The 17250-nt window shown below is 54.5% G+C and overlaps 1 protein-coding gene across 2 annotated transcripts in view; it reads right to left on the bottom strand.

The window, feature by feature from the left end:
- Window positions 1–17250, bottom strand: part of SYT7 (synaptotagmin 7) — a 59823-nt gene that overhangs the window by 24619 nt on the left and 17954 nt on the right. Inside the window, exons 2-5 of one of the 2 annotated variants that reach the window (XM_023518524.1) lie at window positions 11228–11331; window positions 6579–6658; window positions 2357–2488; window positions 1162–1386 (exon numbers count right to left, since the gene is read on the bottom strand). In XM_023518524.1, coding sequence (XP_023374292.1) covers window positions 1162–1386; window positions 2357–2488; window positions 6579–6658; window positions 11228–11331 — 541 coding nt within the window. The remainder of the gene's footprint in view (window positions 1–1161; window positions 1387–2356; window positions 2489–6578; window positions 6659–11227; window positions 11332–17250) is intronic. The other variant, XM_023518525.1, reaches the window with a different exon arrangement.

The raw sequence follows: 17250 nt of genomic DNA, 5'->3' as shown, positions 1-17250 counted from the left end.
CAACAAGCAAATGAGGTCTCAGCTTGGTGGCCCTCAAGTGGTCCTAATGGAGGGAACCACAGGCCTTCTGAAGAGAACCAGGAGGTGACAGGATGGCCCAACAACTGAAGGGGTCAGGGATGTTGGCCCTTAAGTGGGAGGCTGCTCCAGTAGCTGGGATTGAGGCAGTTGCAATAACTGCAAGTGAACCTACGACCCAAAGGGTGAGGATGGTCAGAGCTCAAAGGACTTGGGGCCTGTCAGGGTTCCACTGTGGGGAACTTGAAGTTTCTAAAAGTGAGATAAGAATGAGGCTGCCCCACAGGTAGGGATCAGAGGTCAACCCTATGATCCCTGTGGGGAACAAGGGTCCACCCTATGTCTATTACCCAAGAGTAGATCTGACTATTGTTACAAGCTATTAAAGAGGGAAGAGCACTTCTGCCTGACATCCAGACACCCTCTGACATCTGAAGAGAGAAGCCATCTGGGGCTTACAACCCAACCTCCAGGAATAAACAATACCAACAGCAGTTGGTAGGGTAGATGGCTGACCAAGACCAGGACAGCCAGTGGGGATGGCTGAGATGGAGATGAGCTGATGGGGCTGCCTGCAGCTGTGCATGGGTGGCCTCCACAACTGATGGTGTTATGGTTGAAGCAAGATTGGGACAAGCCAATGGAGTCACCTGATGGTCAAAAATGGAATGGCTCAACCACTGGGTCTAGAGCCATCTGCTGGCCATAAGAGGAAAGGCCCAGTAGCTGATGAGTGGGCCAGCTCCCCAAGGATGGGATGGTCGAATGGCTGAACAACCACAGGCCTACTGCCCACAAAGGGATGATCTGACAGCTGAGATGGGACAGCCAGTCAAAGAGGATGGGATGACCCAAGGACTGAAATGAAGCTGCCCTGGGGACAGAAAATGGAATGACTTGGTCACTGGCAAAGGAAGAAACTGATGGGACAGCAGCCAGAGGCTGAAATGTGACACTGCATGGCTGAGTTGGTTATGCCTGATGGCAAGGACAATGGGAGAGTCTGGTGAAGGGATGGAATGAACCAGGGGCCAAGGATGGCACCTCTGGGGGTAGCAGCGGGCATGCCAGGGGTCCTGCTGTCCACCCTGGCAGGCAGGCCTGAGCTCTTGGCTCCGGCGGCCATGGGGCGCCATCACTCACTTGGACAAGTTGAGCTTCCCTGCGGCCAGGTGGCTCTGCACTGTCCGCCAGCGGCCTCTCCCCGCCTTGCCACTGCTGCCCGGCTCGCTGGGGGCAGCCCCGCCGCTTCTCAAGGCGTCCTCTCCGGGTGGCGGCACCGATGCCGGCTTCTCCCCCAGCCGGCCTTCCCGCTCCACCGCCAGCCCCGCCGCGGCGGCCACTTTGGCGCCCGACAGGAGGGTGCCACTGGAGGCATGCACAAGGCAGCCAGGCCAGAGAGGCACCGGGGGTGGCGGTGGGGGAGAGAGGGCAGGCCACACGTGGGGGTGGGGAGTGGGAGAGGAGGAAAAACAATGACAGATAAAAGGAAGAAAGAGACAGTGAGAGAGAAGGAGGAGAGAGACAGACGGACAAGAGACAGACAGAGAGAGAGAGAGAGACATCAGCACTGCAAATGGGTTAACAGCGGAGCCTGCAGAGAGGAAAGAGGGGGACCGGGCGGGCTTGGGGTCGGAGAACAACGCACCACGACAACGGAGGGGGGACCCCTCCCCACCGCCTGGGGCAGGGGCGGCGGGGGTGTGGGGAGGGCAGCCACCTCCAACTCTATCCCACAGGACAACGAAGGGTTAACGACGGAGGAAGAGCGGGCTGTCCAGGCCAGGAGGCCCCAAGGCAGGGAGAAAGAGAAAGCCGTGTTAGTCAGAGTTCATCACCACCACCACCACCATCACCACCACCACCGCCACGGACCACCGACCACCGACCACCGAGCAGCCACGGCAGCAGCACACAGCGGGGAGGAAAAGGCGAGCCACAACTGGGAGGGAGGGACCAAAACGGGCAACCCCATCCTGACTGCAGAGGGTGGCTGGGGCCAGGACCAGCTGGGGGCCAGGCGTGGCTGTGGAGGGGGTTCTCCTGTGTGGCTGGCCCTTGGGGAGGGACAGGGTGGGCAGGCAGGCGAGGGTGCAGGAGGGGTTGCTCGTCTCCATGGCCAGCCTGCCCATGGGGTAAATGGGTGGGGAAGTTGGGGACAGGAGCAGGCTGAACAACCACAGGCCAGCCTGCCCATGGTGTGGATGGGTGGGGAAGTCGGGGACAGGAGCAGGAAGAGAGAGGGAGTGATGGGACCAGGAGGTGGGAAGGGGGTAGGAGAGGAGAGGGTGTGCGCGGATACTCGGTACATATGATCAAACCAGGTAAAGTCACTCACTTGAGGGACAGTCGTGGGTCGCCATAAGGGGCGTAGGGTGATATGTTTAGAATAAACTCCTTGGGAGGGTAGGAGCTCCATTTCTGCTGCACTGTGCTCTCATTGTTATTCCAAAAGTCTCTGTCTAGATCACTGGAGGGGCAGAGAGAGAGGGGAGAAAACAGGGAGATACAAGAAGAAACAAGAACTGCAAGTCCTGCAGGGGCAGAAGGGACTGGGACCCCGGGGCCAGGCACACAGTGGGCAGGGCTTCGAGGGACTGCTCCTGCAGGAGGAAGAAAGGCAGGGGGCACTGCACAGCCTGTGGCTGGCACATGCGCACACAAACACACAAGCACACTCAAACACACGCACCCACTCAAGGGCCAGGGGAGCCGCACAGAAGGGAGGTGAGCTGCAGGCGGCGTACCAAGCCTGGCACCCGGAAGCTGGTGGGAGAGAAAAAGGTGATGAGCGAGCAGGGCAGAGGGGTATAGGGCTGGGGACAAGGCCTGGGTGAGATGGGAGTGGTGGGGAAAGGAGAGGGTGCTGGTTTCTGGCTAGAAACAGCTGAAAGGTAGATCAAAACCTGCTGCCAACTTACTACCTCTCCTGGCCTCAGTTTCCCTGCCTGTCAAAGGAGGAGACTGGCTGTAACTGCTAGGCCATCAGTTTTCATAGCCGGGTAGCAGCCCTAGTTCTGGAAGACCCAAGATTCTTTCCCCGCTGTCTTCTCTTACTGAGCCGCTCCAGGGCAGGCCCAGCTCTCTGCCTATCTCCTTCTCCCCTTGGCCTGAGGTGCCCCCAGCCTCTTCTGCTTGTTCTCCTGTTCTGGTGAGGGCCAGATGCAGTCTTTACATGAGACTGGGGGGTCCCAGCTGAGGTAGAGACCACCTCTGTTCACTGTAAATGTGGCAGGGTTACCACCTAGAAAAGGGAAGCGTTTCCAGACCTCTGAGCTTGCTTACGACATCACCAAAGTCACCATGGAGCCCTTTAGGTCCTTTGTAGAGGGAAGCCCTTCTTGGTGGCAGGCGATGGAGTACATCTAGACTGAGGCCCTTTCTGTGAATGTGGCCAGGCTGTTGCAACAGCCCCTCCCTGGGTCCTAGCCCTTTACAAGGTGGAGCTCCTGAGTGTGGAAGAGACCCTCACCCTTGGTCTCCCCAGCCCCTCCTGCTCTCATACTGAAGGAGTAGATATGTCAGGAGCACAAAGAATACAGAGACTCTCATGTGAGGTGGCTGGCAGAAGCCTCTGCAACAGAGGTGTGACCTGGAGCCCAGGAAAGGGGAGCCCCGCCAGCTTGTCAGGCTACTGGGCCCCAAGGAGCAGGACTGGGTGTATAGGGAGAAGAGAGGCTCTGGAATTGGCAGCCTGGAGTATGCAGAGGCTGTGGCGCTGCTCAAAGTCAAGGTGAGGGTGCTGGCGGGGAGGGCGTCAAGGGAGGCACACCCCTGAGGGTCAAGTAGACACATTCTTGGGAGACCTGCTTTACTCTCCACTGAGAGTGTGGCCTTGATTTTAGTTCTCAACCAGACTCAGTCACAAAGGAGAGAAAGATGGAGAGAAGCTGAGCTTCCATCACAGAGACCAAGACCTTAGGCCTCACTGGCATAGAAAGTGTCCCATAGGTGACTCTGAACAAGGGGGTACAAAGCCAAAGCCTTGAGCCAATTCATGGGGCAGTGGGGTTGGGGATGGGGAAGTCAGAACAGACCCCAGAGGAACCTGCTCCCTTGATAATAGACCCTGTTACAATCTTTGGTTTCACTTCCCTGCCTCTCTCTCCAGCAGGGTGTGGACAAGGGCATGGACAGGGCCTCTCTGTGTCTGGTGTAACAGAGACAAGGAGCAGGCAGGAAGCCGTGCTCCTTTGCCCTCTCCAGATCTCCAAAATCCAGGGCCATTCAACCCTACTACATCCTAGAGAAAAAGATCTACCCAGAGTCATCAGTGCCAGGCTGGTCTCCCACCCTGTGTTCCAAGGAGCTCTAGGCCCCCCAGTTTCCACTGTGGTGCTAGAAAAGAGTATCTTAAATTAAAGTCTGGGAAACACTGGTTTCTTTACTGCAGGACTTCCCGGAACCTTTAATGTGTCAAATGTACTGTCCAGAAGGAAATAGAGCAAGCAGTATTCCCCAAGCTTCATTGGCCATGGAACCCTTGGGACACTTGATCCGGGAATATATATATATATATATAGAGAGAGAGAGAGAGAGACAGAGTCTCACTTTGTCACCCTTGGTAGAGTGCTGTGCCATCACAGCTCACAGCAACCTCCAACTCTTGGGCTTAAGCAATTCTCTTGCCTCAGCCTCCCAAGTAGCTGGGACCACAGGTGCCCACCACAACACCCGGCTATTTTTTGGTTGCAGTTGTCATTGTTAGGCAGGCCTGGGCTGGATTCGAACATACCAGTTCCAGTGTATGTGGCTGGTGCTCGTAGCTGCTGAGCTACAAGTGCCGAGCCAGATCCAGGAAATATTGTTTGTGGGGTACAAGTGCTCTCAGGAACACAGGGCACTGCTAAAGACAGTAGCTTCCCAGAACCTTTGACAAGATGATCCATTTGGAGGAGGGCCTATGTGGGAAGTAAGCTCTACTTCCTGCCAGTCCACTGTCCAAGCCCTTTGTGCAGGAGGCAAAGGCCTGGGTGCACACAGACATGCACGGTGGCTCCCTTCCCCTGTGACAGAGGAAGGAGAGCAAAGACACAGAATGGCTAGCTGGAAGGCCACAGCTCTCTCATTTTGCCTTAGAGCCCTTATGGGCACTGGTCCCAACCTGGCAGCCTGCTGCCTACCCTGCCTCCTGGTTGGGAATCCTCTCTCCTCTTGTGGGCCCTTTCTAGGACTACTGGCCCTGGCACATGTACCCCTATCTAGGAAGCTTTATGGTTACCTGGCAGACAGGGCCCTTGCCCTGGCCCATGGCTGTCATCAGCCTGGCCTGGAGGCAGTGGGTGCTGGGCTGTCCTGTGTTTTCCCACGTGGTCCCTCTCGCCTCCATAAAGCTAGAGGCCTGTGCTGGGCACCAGCCCCTGAGACCTGCCAGCTCCTGGCTTTGAAGACTGGAGAGTAGCAACCCAACCCAGCCTCAAAGGCTCCCTGCAGCCTCCTTCCCACCCCCAGTGTTAGCCAGGCCCACCCTCCACGTACCCCCACCCCAGACACACACCCGCAGCTACTGTGAAGGCCCCAAACAGGTCAGTGCAAAGATGGAAAAACAGGAAGCAGAAGAGAGCCAGGAAGCCAGCTTCAGAAGTAGGGATGGGGTGAAGATAAGATGAAAAGAGAGGAAGAGAAGGCAGGCAAAAGACAAAGAAAGACAGAAAGACACACAGGGGAAGGGTGGGGAGACCAGAAAGGTGGGTAAAGGGAAGGGGTAGGGGAGGGGAGCTGGGACCTGGAGCTGGAGGAGGGAGGGTGGGCAGGAAGGGCTGGGGAGTTGGCTTCTGTGCAGAGCCCTTGGCATGTGGGCTTGGCCTGGCCAGGCTGAGATGATAGGCCACCTATTCAAGCCTTGGCCTGACAGCCTTCCAGTGAAACTTGGGCTCAGCAGAGAGGAAGGAGCTGCAGCCACTGGACAGTGGGCAGAGAGACCCCCAGTAGGAGCCTGAGTCCCTAGCCAGGTGGGCAGGGGGCTTCTCCAGGTGTCCTCTAAGGCGGGCTGCAGGGGGAAGGCAGGCCTGCCATTTGAAGAGGGCTTTTACTGCAAAACAGGGAAACCTAGGCACATCAGAGGCAGCAAGACGTGTGAAGGAGGCTGAATGTGATGGGGAGCACTATCCCCAATGCTCTGCCTCCCCTGAGTGGCCAAGCACCAGGGCCAGCTGGGGTCCCCAAGGTTTTTCTGCCTCTCCCTTCCATGTCGCCCTTAAAACATCAATGAGGTGATGTTTTCTGAGAAGAGAAACTGGGCCCACTAATAGGGGGATCCCCAACTTAGGACCAGGGGCCAGAGGGGAGTCTGGTGGCCCAGGGGAGCAGAGAGGGTACTGGGGTAAGAACAGCCAGAAAGGGGCAGGGACCCAGGAACATGGTGAGAGTCTGGAACACAGGCAGAAAAAGGGGGCTCTGGAACTACCCCGAGGTGCTGGGATTGTGGGGGAGATAGTAGCACAGCATCAGGGGGAAAGTGAGTGTATATGGCCAGGTCTGTGGGGGCAGGGGAGAGAAGGAGCTCCTCCCACGTGGGTTGCCTCTGTGTCCCCATCCCAAACTTGCAGCCTGACACCTACTTGATGGCCTTCTTCTCACTGCGCCCACGCCCTGAGTCTGGCGTGCCCACCGTCTCCAAGGAATTCTTGTAGCGTTTGCCCTGTGGAAATAGCACCAGGGTCACTGCTGAGGAACAGGGCTGTACCCTCCCCACTCCCTGAAACAGGGACCCCAGGGGAGAGGGAGTAGATGGGGTCTAGCCTTGACCACAAGGCATATCAATTCCTGCTCCCAGTCAACAGCTATTGGGACCCACTGGGCTCTAGGACTTGCCTGCCCCTTTGACCTGTCCCTTGTCCCTGATCCCCAGGGATCAGGCCCCTCCTTTCTGCCTATCTCCTGGGGCTTTGGCCTGGCTCCCAGAAACACAGTTCCCTCTGCCATGGACAGACGGCTCTCAGGCGCCTTGCCACGTCACACTGTCCACGTCACCACCCCCAGATGGTGGGGGTGGCATCCTGCAGGGCAAGGTTGGCAGCGGCCAGTGATGTGAGCAGTGGGGGTGGGGAGAAGGCCACGTGCCCATTCCTGCCTAGAGCTATGTCCAATGTCGTGTAGGGGGTTCCCTGAGGGTCTTTGTGCCCTGTGGCAGTGAGGTAGGGACAGGGCCTTTTTGGGAAGGCAATCTTAGGAAGAGGGGCTGCCTGCAGACTCAGAGGCAGGTAGGGGCAGTACAGGTCCCTGGACATCCACCCAGAGTCTCTCACACCATCAGGTGAAGGTGAAGGGGGCAGGGCAGGGTAGGTACCCTAGCTCCTCCAACTAGAGAAAGGGTGGTGGCTGCAGCAGCAACTGGGCCTGCTGCTGGGAAGGTGAGCATCATTCACCTTCTTGGTTTGGGTTTCTAAATATAGCTCATGCAGAGCCCAGCCCATTAACATTCCTGGCTGCCACCAGGCGTCCTCATGCGCACCCATGGGCCATGGACTTGGGCCAGGCCCAAAGGTGGTACAGGCCATGGGGGCTAGGATCTATGCAAGGGCAAGGGCTGTACCCCAAGCCCATTCTCCTAGTGGGCACTGGCCTACCCCTTCCCAGATAATGGGGGACACATATACATGCACACACATAGATGTGAATGCCTCCCCAACATCCTATCATGCGCACCAACACCCCAGCCACAACAGTCAAGTATTCCATCCTCCTTAAAGCAAAATAAGAGCTGCCACAGCCATGTTCCCTGACACTCCTGCCAGCTGTAGCCCTGTCCAGGGCACGGGAGCTGCTTGTCTAGAAAGATCAGTGTGAAGCTCCCAGAAAGGTGCGTATAGGGGTCCCTACATCTCAGGGGCACCTAGGTCTTGTCCCCTGTCACCTTGGCCAAGTCCCTATTAGCACCCTGTGTGGAATCCGTTGCCAGGCAGTTCTCAAAGTCATTCAGAAGCACCCCTTCTATGCCCCATCAATCCTGGGGTCTGGGCCCTGGCTACTGCCTCTGAGCCAGAATTCTAAGAATTAAAATGCAGAGATGTTGCACCTTCTGGGTCACCAAAGCTGCCCACACTCAGCTCCGTCTCTGATGCCTCCCATCGCCACCTAGAAGTTCAAATCTCAAACATTTCCCAGTTGTGACTGCGAAGACCAGGGTAGAGCCACAGAGAGGCTACACGCAGCCAAGGGCTCCCTTTGGTGGAACACTCAGGCAGGAGTCTAGGCCCCACTACTCTCCATCACTGTGGCAGTGTGAGGCAAGACAGGCCCGGCTAAGGGCCTCCCCAGTGCCACCCTTCCCCTTTCTCTTTTCTAGTCAGCACTCTCTCTTAAGGTTGGTCAGGTACCCCATTCCCAAAGCCAGACAGGGCTGGGTCAGCCTTCTCTGTTTCCCCCAGAGCATTCCAGGGGCTTCTGCCTGTCCCTCTTCCTTGTACAGCTCAGAGAACCTTCCCCTCTGGCTGTGCCTATCATTCTGTAGTAGGAACGGGGGTATTACAGGGACAGAGACCAGGTCAGGACTTAATGTGGAGGGCAGTGGGACAACCTAAGTTAACAGAAAACCCAGGCTAGGCCCAGGTGACATTAGGCATGTCCAGAGCAGCCTGATACTACCAGCCTACCTATCAGGGAGGCGGTTGGCCAGGCTGATCCAGAAAAAGCCAGCTGGAGATTAAGGAAGTTATTAATGTTTGGAAATGGGATCTGGGCTGTCAGGGTATCACATCACTGCTGCTGAGGGGACAGCAGGCAAGGAGAGCCCAGCAATAATAGGGTTGTGTGCGGCATTTAAAAGTCCTTTCTGTGAAGCAAGGAGACAGGCTGGGCAACAACTCCCTGGCTTCTGGAATCCATGGGGCCAATGGGAGGGTGGCAGAGTTTAGGGGTTGGGGAAAGAAATGTTCTAGCAAGAGTAAGTTCAGAGGAGCAGATTGGAGGGCTCCTGGCTGGGAATTGGAGGAAGGGGCCAGGACCAGGGAAGAGGCTGGTTCTGCATCTCTTAGCTCCCAAGATACTTTGTGCACTGATGCCCCTCACCTACTACAAAAGCTGTCATCTTTGAATTCCTCCTTTCCCCAAGCCCTGCCCTGATTGGAGGTGAATGAGGGTAGGGTAGGGGCCTACTGAACCCTGGTCCTGGAAGGCAACTGTCACTATACATGCACGCACAAATGTTGATGCACATAACTGACTGCAGCACATATGCAGAGGAAGTAAGGACAATGGGGCAGATCTCAGCATCAGCTCACAGGGATCCAATGAAATGCTCCGGGGTAAAGAGACACACACACATTGCACCAATATCCTCAGAGTCAATGCACTCAGCACAAAGACATCACACACACATTCACAAGGTTGTTTTGTTGTTGTTGTTTTTTTTTTGAGACAGAGCTTCAATCTATCATCCTGGGTAGAGTGCCGTGGCATCACAGCTCACAGCAACCTCCAATTCCTGGGCTCAAGCGAGTCTCCTGCCTCAGCCTCCCAAGTAGCTGGGACTACAGGCGCCCGCCACAACGCCTGGCCATTTTTTTGGTTGCAGCCATCATTGTTGTTTGGCGGGCCCAGGCTGGGAATACGAACTGGCCACCTTAGGTGTATGTGGCTGGTGCCTTAGCCGCTTGAGCCACAGGCGCCGAGCCCATTCACAAGGTTGTTAGCAGTACCTGCTCACACAACCTTCTCCCCCTGCCTTCAAATACAGACAGCTGGGTGGTGCCTGTGGCTCAAAAGAGTAGGGCACCGGCCCAATATGCCAGAGATGGCGAGTTCAAACCCAGCCCTGGCCAAAACCCACAAATACAGACAGCAAGACAACCTAATGGGTCCTGCAACAAGCTCCACAGGGCTGCAGTGCACACGCAGCCACTCCCACAGCCCCTGAGGACACTCAGACACCACTGCATGTGGCCAAGCTCTCTCTACCTCTTCCCCTGAAATTCTGAGACAGACGTAGATGCAGGGTTACCCAGGAACAGTGTAGGGCAGTCAGCCTGGTTCCACATATCTACAAGCAGGGCCAGGTCTTGCACATATGCCCACACACGTACACGTGGAGCAGAACTGGCCTTTTCCATGGCTCCTCCCCAGGAGTCAGAGCTGCTTTTGGTTCAACAACCAGGATGGAAATGCCCCTCCCCATCTCCCAGTCTGCTTTCCTTGAAGGAGACACGCTGGGTTACAGGCATCTTGGGTCTTTCCCACAGGTCCCTCTCAGGACCCCCAAACGCTTTCCCTCTTCCAGAGTAGGGGGATATGAAGCCTCTGCCTACCCACAGCCACAGCCCTAACTTCTTATCCTTAACGCCCATTTGAGGCTGGGCAGGGAGAGAATGGGATTCCCAGATGTGGCCACCCTGTCCCCACTCCCAGATGAATCGGGGACTGGAGAGTGCCTGCCAGTGACCTCTCCTCCCCCGACGAGGTGCAAAGGCCCCGTACCTCAGACACCTCCGGGCCCACCATCGGAGGTATCCCCTGCATTCCCCACAGTCCCATGGTGCTTCTGGGCCGAGGGGCAGGACGCCAGATAAGAGGACGGAGATGGGGATTCTGCAAAGCGCAGTGGCCCTTGAGGGAGCTGCGAGCAGCAGCGGCAGCCGGGCCTGGCTCCCCCTCCCGGCGCCCTCCGGTGATGAATGTCCCTCCTGACTGTCTTGTTACTTATTGATGGCCTAATCCTGCTCGTTAATTCCCTAGCCCTCGTTAAAAATGAAAAGAAGCCGTTTGTGCTTGTATAAACCCGGAGGCTTGGAGGTGGGAACCAGGATGAATGTGCGGGCGGCTGGGAGCGGGGCGAAAGGTGCCTCCTCATTGGCCAGGAAACTCGGCCCGGCCACGCCCACCGGAGGACCGAGCGAAGGGGAGGGGGTGCGGCGCTTGGTGGGGGTTTTGGGTTCTCAGCCAGCAGGTGCCTGAGGTTCTTTACGTGGAAGGTGGGGCATATGCGTGCGTATGTCGTGTGCGCGTGCGCGTGTGTAGTTTCGAGCGTGCGAATGCCTAATGAGCTCCATGTCTGTCCTAGAATGTATGCCTAGGTGTATGGCTCCGAGTAGAGACACAGACATATAGGGCTGTGACCCAGGCAAACTCAGAGTCTGCGCGCGTGCGGTCTGAATTTCTACAGAAGTGCACCTATGTGGGAAGGTGAGCTGTCTGCACGGGCACAAGTGCACCTACTGTGGGAAGTGGGGTACAGGGCCGGGCCCCGTCCCTCAGGGGCCCTCAGGAGCCTCACCAGTTTGCGCTGACACCAGTGGCAGAGGCCGCAGAGGACGACAGTGACGCTAAGGCTGACGGTGATGATGGCAGAGACCAGCAGGACATCGCGGGTGGGCGCCCCTGGGGAGGACACGCATAGGTCAGACCCTCAGTGGCCAGGGCCAGCCACCCTCCCTCAGCCCAGCATCCCCCGGAACAACCCTCCTACCCTTCCATCTGCAACACTGGGAGCTGCAAACCCAGGTTCTGCTCTAAGCTCTGCCTTGCTGGATGAACTTGGGAAGTCCCTTTCTCTGTGTGCCTCAGCTTTCTCATCTGTAAAAGGGGTGAATTGTGCTGGTGGTGTCTCTCTTGTTCTGTCCTTGCATGAACCCTGTGTGTTCTGTGATCCATGGGATCTGTGCCATCCTCCAAACATAACACCCTCAAAGGGAGAGACCAAATGTGTCCCTTAGCTCAGCCAGACTTTACCACGTCCATCAATTCCCTCTTAAGAAGCCACTGCTTCTGCATGGCCTTCCTGCCCAACACTCCTCTATCCCTTACCCCCACCCCTGCCCCACCCCACATAATCTGAGCCACAACTCCAGCATAATGTACCCAAAAGATTATCAAATCCTGCAGTAACAGACCCTCTATTTTAAGTTTTGGCCAAGACTCAGACAGCCACATGTGTCATCATGGGGAATTTCTGGAATGCCCTGACCTGCTATTGCCTCATTTAACTCAGTTTTCCGTGAACTGGAAGCCCATCCACTGGCCTCTGCCCACCTCTGCCTTCTGCACCCCTCAGCCCCTGAGCTCATGGGTCCAACTCACTGGCATTGTTTATAATATCCTAAATGCTCCTGGGACTACCTGGTAGCTTCCATGCCAAGAGCTGAGGGGCCATATACTTCAAGAGTGGAAACACACCCTTCACAAAAGATGAGACTTGCCCTTGGAGGACAATCCCAGGCTTCTGTCTAACCCTGCCTCTTCCTACCTGTGTGATTTGGAAAAATCACAGAAGCACTCAGTTTCTTCCTCTATAAATGTGACTTAGACGTCTTACCCTGCTTTCCTCACTGGGGTTGTAAACAGTACCCTAAACCAAAGGTAAGGGAGACAAAACTCTGACCAAAAATTATCTTGGCAGGGGAGCAAGTTGGGGGGAGACTGGCATAGATAGCATGAGCATTGTAAATCCATGTGCGGGTGCTGGGGTGCATCCTAAGGTCATGAAGACACTGTTTATTTACAGAGGAGCCTGTGTGGGCTTTCAGCGCCAGTGATCATGGTAATTAAGAGTTGATTTTATCTGTCTGGTCTTGATCCCTGCAGTTTTAGCTTCTGCCTCCCCTCTGTTTCCAGTTTCTCCTGCTTGGCCGTGGGGCCTCATGGAGGAGGGCCCAGTGATCTTGCCCTGCTCTCAGGACCCACTGGGCTCTCTTCCACCACCCTCCCTCACCTAAGGCAGCTAGACTCCTACTTCGGACAGCTAGAGTCCTACTTGGGCCTCACTTCTCACTTCCTAATTTCCTGAGCCTCCTCACTGTGGGGAAAAGCCAACTGCTAGCGTTGGGGGGCCCACCTGTCCACCTGCCAGGCCAATTAAGCCTCCTCCTATATCAGGTCCCATGTCTCAAGCCCCAGGAAGTTCCTACACCTGGCTCACTGTCAACTTCAGGGCCCACAACACCCCTGAGCTTCAACCTAGACCACCCACCTGCAGACACTAATGTCCTGCCCCTCCTTCTCCCAGCCTGGGGAGCACAACTCTGCAAGATTGGAGGAGCCACATTTGCCAAAGATCCCAGGCCAAATGGGAGGCCTAGGCCTTTGACCTCTTGGCCTCTGAGAGAGTGTTGAGAGAACACAGGGAATGGGGGGGAAAGGGTGATACGCCTCCAGGGGAAGATGGGCAAGAACTCAGCCAACTGTTTCCTAGCATGTTAGGTGCTCAGAACCAGCAAGCAGTGGGACACCACCCAGCCCAGGACTCTAGATTCCAAAAAGACCCCTGAACAGACTGGGGTGTATCACCTCTGCCTCTCAATAGCAATGTGGCCTTGGACACATGTCCTAACCGCTCAGTGTCTTCATTTTCTCTTTACACTGTGAAGATAATGACGGCACCCACTCCATGGGGTTTTGTGAGCACTCAGTAGATGGTTGTTGGTTGATGGTTATGGTTGTTGGCATTAATTTCATCTCAGGTATAAACAAAGCATCATTTGTGCTCTGGATGCACAAATGAAGACATAGTCTTGCTAAAGGCTACTCTGAGGAGGTAGTGTTTAGCGTGTCCTGAGGGTGGGGCAGAGGGAATGGCAAGAGCAAAGGCAAAGAGGTAGGGAAACGTCAGGCCTGCTGTTTGAGGAGTCAAATTGAGGAATGGAGCAAAGTGATATAGACAAGGCTGGGAAGGAGAGGAGGGCCTGAAGGGAGGGGTGTGTCTGTCAGACTGTAGGCCATGGGAGCCATGGAAGGTTGTTGAGTAGTGGAGGGGCAGGATCAGTGGGTGTTAGCAAGCTCTTGATCTGGTAGCTATGGAAGGAAGCTAATTGGAGGCCATGGCCATACTCCTGGTGGATTCCTCTTCCCTGGTGACCTCTCCACACGCCCCCTCCCCCCATACCTGTTGGCCATGGGGAAGTTCTCTAAAGGATCATCTCCCCAGAGCTCCCTCTTCTCTTTGTCAAACAAGATCCTTTTCAAAAACCAACCTCAACCCTGCTGTAGGCCATAGGGTCCCTTGAGACAGAAGCCTGTCAATCCCAGAAGCCAGTTTTAGATAGTCTGAAAGGTCCCCAGAAACATAAGGAACGCCTATCTTAAGAAATTAGCATTCTGTGGGCCCCATACAATGAGCCCAAACCTGAGGGTTTGGAGTCCAGGAGAACTAAATGTGTGGTGATAGGTGCAAGGCACTCAACTCTCAGATTATCAGTGCCTTCATCTGTGGAAGAGCTGACCCTTCCTCACTCAGATGACAAGCTACATGCAGTAACAACCTGGTTCTCACAACATCAACCGATATAAGCATTATGAGTTGTTCCCATTTTACAGATGGAAAAACTGAGGAACATAGGGCTCAAACACATGGCCAAGGTCATTTGGCTAGTAAGTAGAGGAGCCAGGTTTTGAACCCAGGCACTCTTGCTCACAGTCCACACTCTTTGCCTTGACATCATACCAACTACACAGTTGGGTGGATGGTAGTTTTCAAAGCATGCTCTTTGGAACCCCTAGAGGGTTCAAAAGACAACTAGGGACAACTAGGGTTGTCTGGAATCTCTCAGGAGCTGTGGAGGTGAATGTTGAGTAGATTCAGCTATGGTCCTGCAAGCCCTCTTCAACCAGAGCAGCATCCTTTCTCTCTGTTTCACATTGTGGGCTTTTGTAAAAAATTCTATTTGAAGAAGGGAATGTTGCTAAGGAAAGTTGAACCTCTCTGGATTTATGACCTCAGGGTACCCTGCAGTGTGGGAGGATGCTGTCATCTTCCAAGCAGCTAGATCTCCTCAGGCCCCTCAGTATCCCTTGGACAGCCTTTGAAGGCAGGGTGAAACCAAAGCTTGCCACTGCAAATTGCATTGATGTTGTGAATAAAAATGACATGATGTCCTCAGCCAGTATGCCCTCAAGGGGTAGAAGCATGTTCTTGCCTGCTAGCCAGAGTAAACCACCCCCGACCTTGCATGGAGTCACTGTGTCTCCAGATGGAAGGGACCTCAAAAGTCATGGAGTTAGCCCATGGATGTATACATACCCCTGGGAAACCCTTTTGGTGACAGGGAACTTCTGCAGGAAGCAGAAGGCAGAAAGCAGACTCTCCATGGACGGGTATCATTAGGATGGACTGCTGTGTCTTACACTGAGCTGAATCTGTCAGCCTAGAACTTTCCCTGTGGTCCTCTGCCTGCCCTCCAGAGCTGCCAGGGACAAGCCGCCTGCCTCTGCCACATGACAAGCTTCCAAATCCTTGCCAACAGTTCTCATGTCCCCTTCGAGTCTTCTCCAGGCAAAGTTGCCTCAGCCCTTCTAACCCTTCCTCAGATAACATGCATGGTTTCAAGTCCCCTTATTGTCAGCATATTAACATTTGGGGAAAGAAAATATTGCAGCCCGAGTCAGCTATTTGACAGGGCTGAATTCCACAATCTATCTTTGGGCAGGGAAGACATTCTAGGTTCCAGGGGGTGAGACACAGACAAGGGCAGACAGATGACCTTGGGAGGCCTGGGAGTTTGGGTGACCTAGGAACTTGGAAGAGCTGAACCTTCTGAGTCCAATCCCAGGGGTATCCTGGGAGTGAGGTGTGAGCTCAGGAATGCTGCTGCCTCTCTGCCCAGACCTGTGGCAGGCATGTCCACTGATTAGACCTTAGGATTAAGGTTCCCACTGAGTCCTGTGGGTGGAGGTTGCATCCTCGACCATGCTACCCCAAGGAGATGTTGGGAAAGCCACAGGAAGTGGCCCGTGGCTGAGGGTGAACAAGATGCCCCTTCACAGCCTTCTCCTATAGCATGTCACCTCCATGAAGGCAGGGCTCAGACTCTTGTTCACCATTGTTTTCCTAGCACCAAAGATGGGTCCTGGCATATAGTAGGTGCTCAATAAATGCTTGTTCAAAGAATGAAGGAGGAGACCTCTAGGAACAAAGATAATAATAGAGGCTACCACTTATTAAGCATCCACCATATGCCACTCTATACACTTTGCTCACTCTATTATCCACTGTAACAGGCTCAGTGTCTGACGCACAGGAGCTGCTCAACAAATATTTTTGAATGTTCAATGCTTGCATGTGTTATCTCATTTGTCACCCAAATAAGATGGAAGAGAAGAGATAAGAGGCTGCAGTGATGAGTTTGAAAACCTCTTTCAACATACACGCAAACACACACACACACCCTCCAGGACCCCTTCTGCCCTTCCCCCATGCAATTTTGCCTGACAAACCCGATTTTTCTAAACCAAGATAAAAACACTACCTCCATGAAGGCTTCCTTAATATGCTATGTGGGAATTAATTTCTCTTGCCTCTGTGTTCCCATCACACAAATGATGTGGCCCACATCCTTCTTTCAGAGTGTGGTGATTAGCACCAGACTAATTCTCTGGAGTCAAACTGCCTGGGTACTCAAATTCTGGCTCTGATTCTTCCAAGCCATATGACCTAATCTCTGCATGCCTTGGTTTCCCTATCTGTAAATAGGGGCTAATAATAGTACAGGTCTCATGGGACTCTAATGAGGTTTAAAGGAATTAGTATATTTAATGCACTCAGCACAGTGTCTGACACAGAATAAGTAGGCAATATACAGTAGCTCTTATCATAGCATTACCATGTCATACCCTGTATTAGAGGTATCTGGGACATGGAGTTGGCGCTCAATGAGTGTTGAATGAAATACTGAATTGGATACAGTCTAGTTTTCCCCAGAAGACAGCAGAGGTCCGAGGTCATGTCTTACTCAATTCTGTGCATCCCCCACTCCCCTGCCCCAGGACCTGGCCAGGGCTTAAATAGAGCAAGCATTAGTGAGCACTGTGGCATGGAAGGGGGAGCTGTGACATGAGAACATGGAAGGGGGTGAGACAGCAGGAAGCTAGGCTGGGCCTCAGGTGTGAACTGCAGGCCCAACTCAGTCCCTTGCCAGGGCTCTGCCCCACTCCAAACTCCTTCTCATCTCCTCAGCAAGCCATGATTTATGGATGAACAGAATCAAACAGGGCTGCTAGCTGCTGGGATGCCCTGGGGAGCTGCCTAGGAGGGAATGGACTTCTGAGGGCAAGCTCACCAGCTGCCTGGGGGGATGGGAATGGAGCCAAAAGGAGAGCAGGTACATGCACACTGGCCACAGACACGGATACCCACAGCTCTCTCTCTCTCTCTCTCTCTCACACACACACACACACACACATGAGCCATGGACACCCACCCTGGTACAGACACCCACGCACATGCATACATACACGTGCTGCACACCCCCACAGCATGGCCGAGAACAGGCGCCTAGCCTACTCTGCCACTCACAAGGTCTAAGCATT

Source organism: Otolemur garnettii, unplaced genomic scaffold (genome assembly GCF_000181295.1).
Source record: "Otolemur garnettii isolate 467f Iridium unplaced genomic scaffold, OtoGar3 scaffold00140, whole genome shotgun sequence".
In the NCBI taxonomy this organism is placed as follows: Eukaryota; Metazoa; Chordata; class Mammalia; order Primates; family Galagidae; genus Otolemur; species Otolemur garnettii.
The sequence above is the reverse complement of the archived record's forward strand: the minus strand, read 5'-3'. Positions and strand labels throughout refer to the sequence as shown.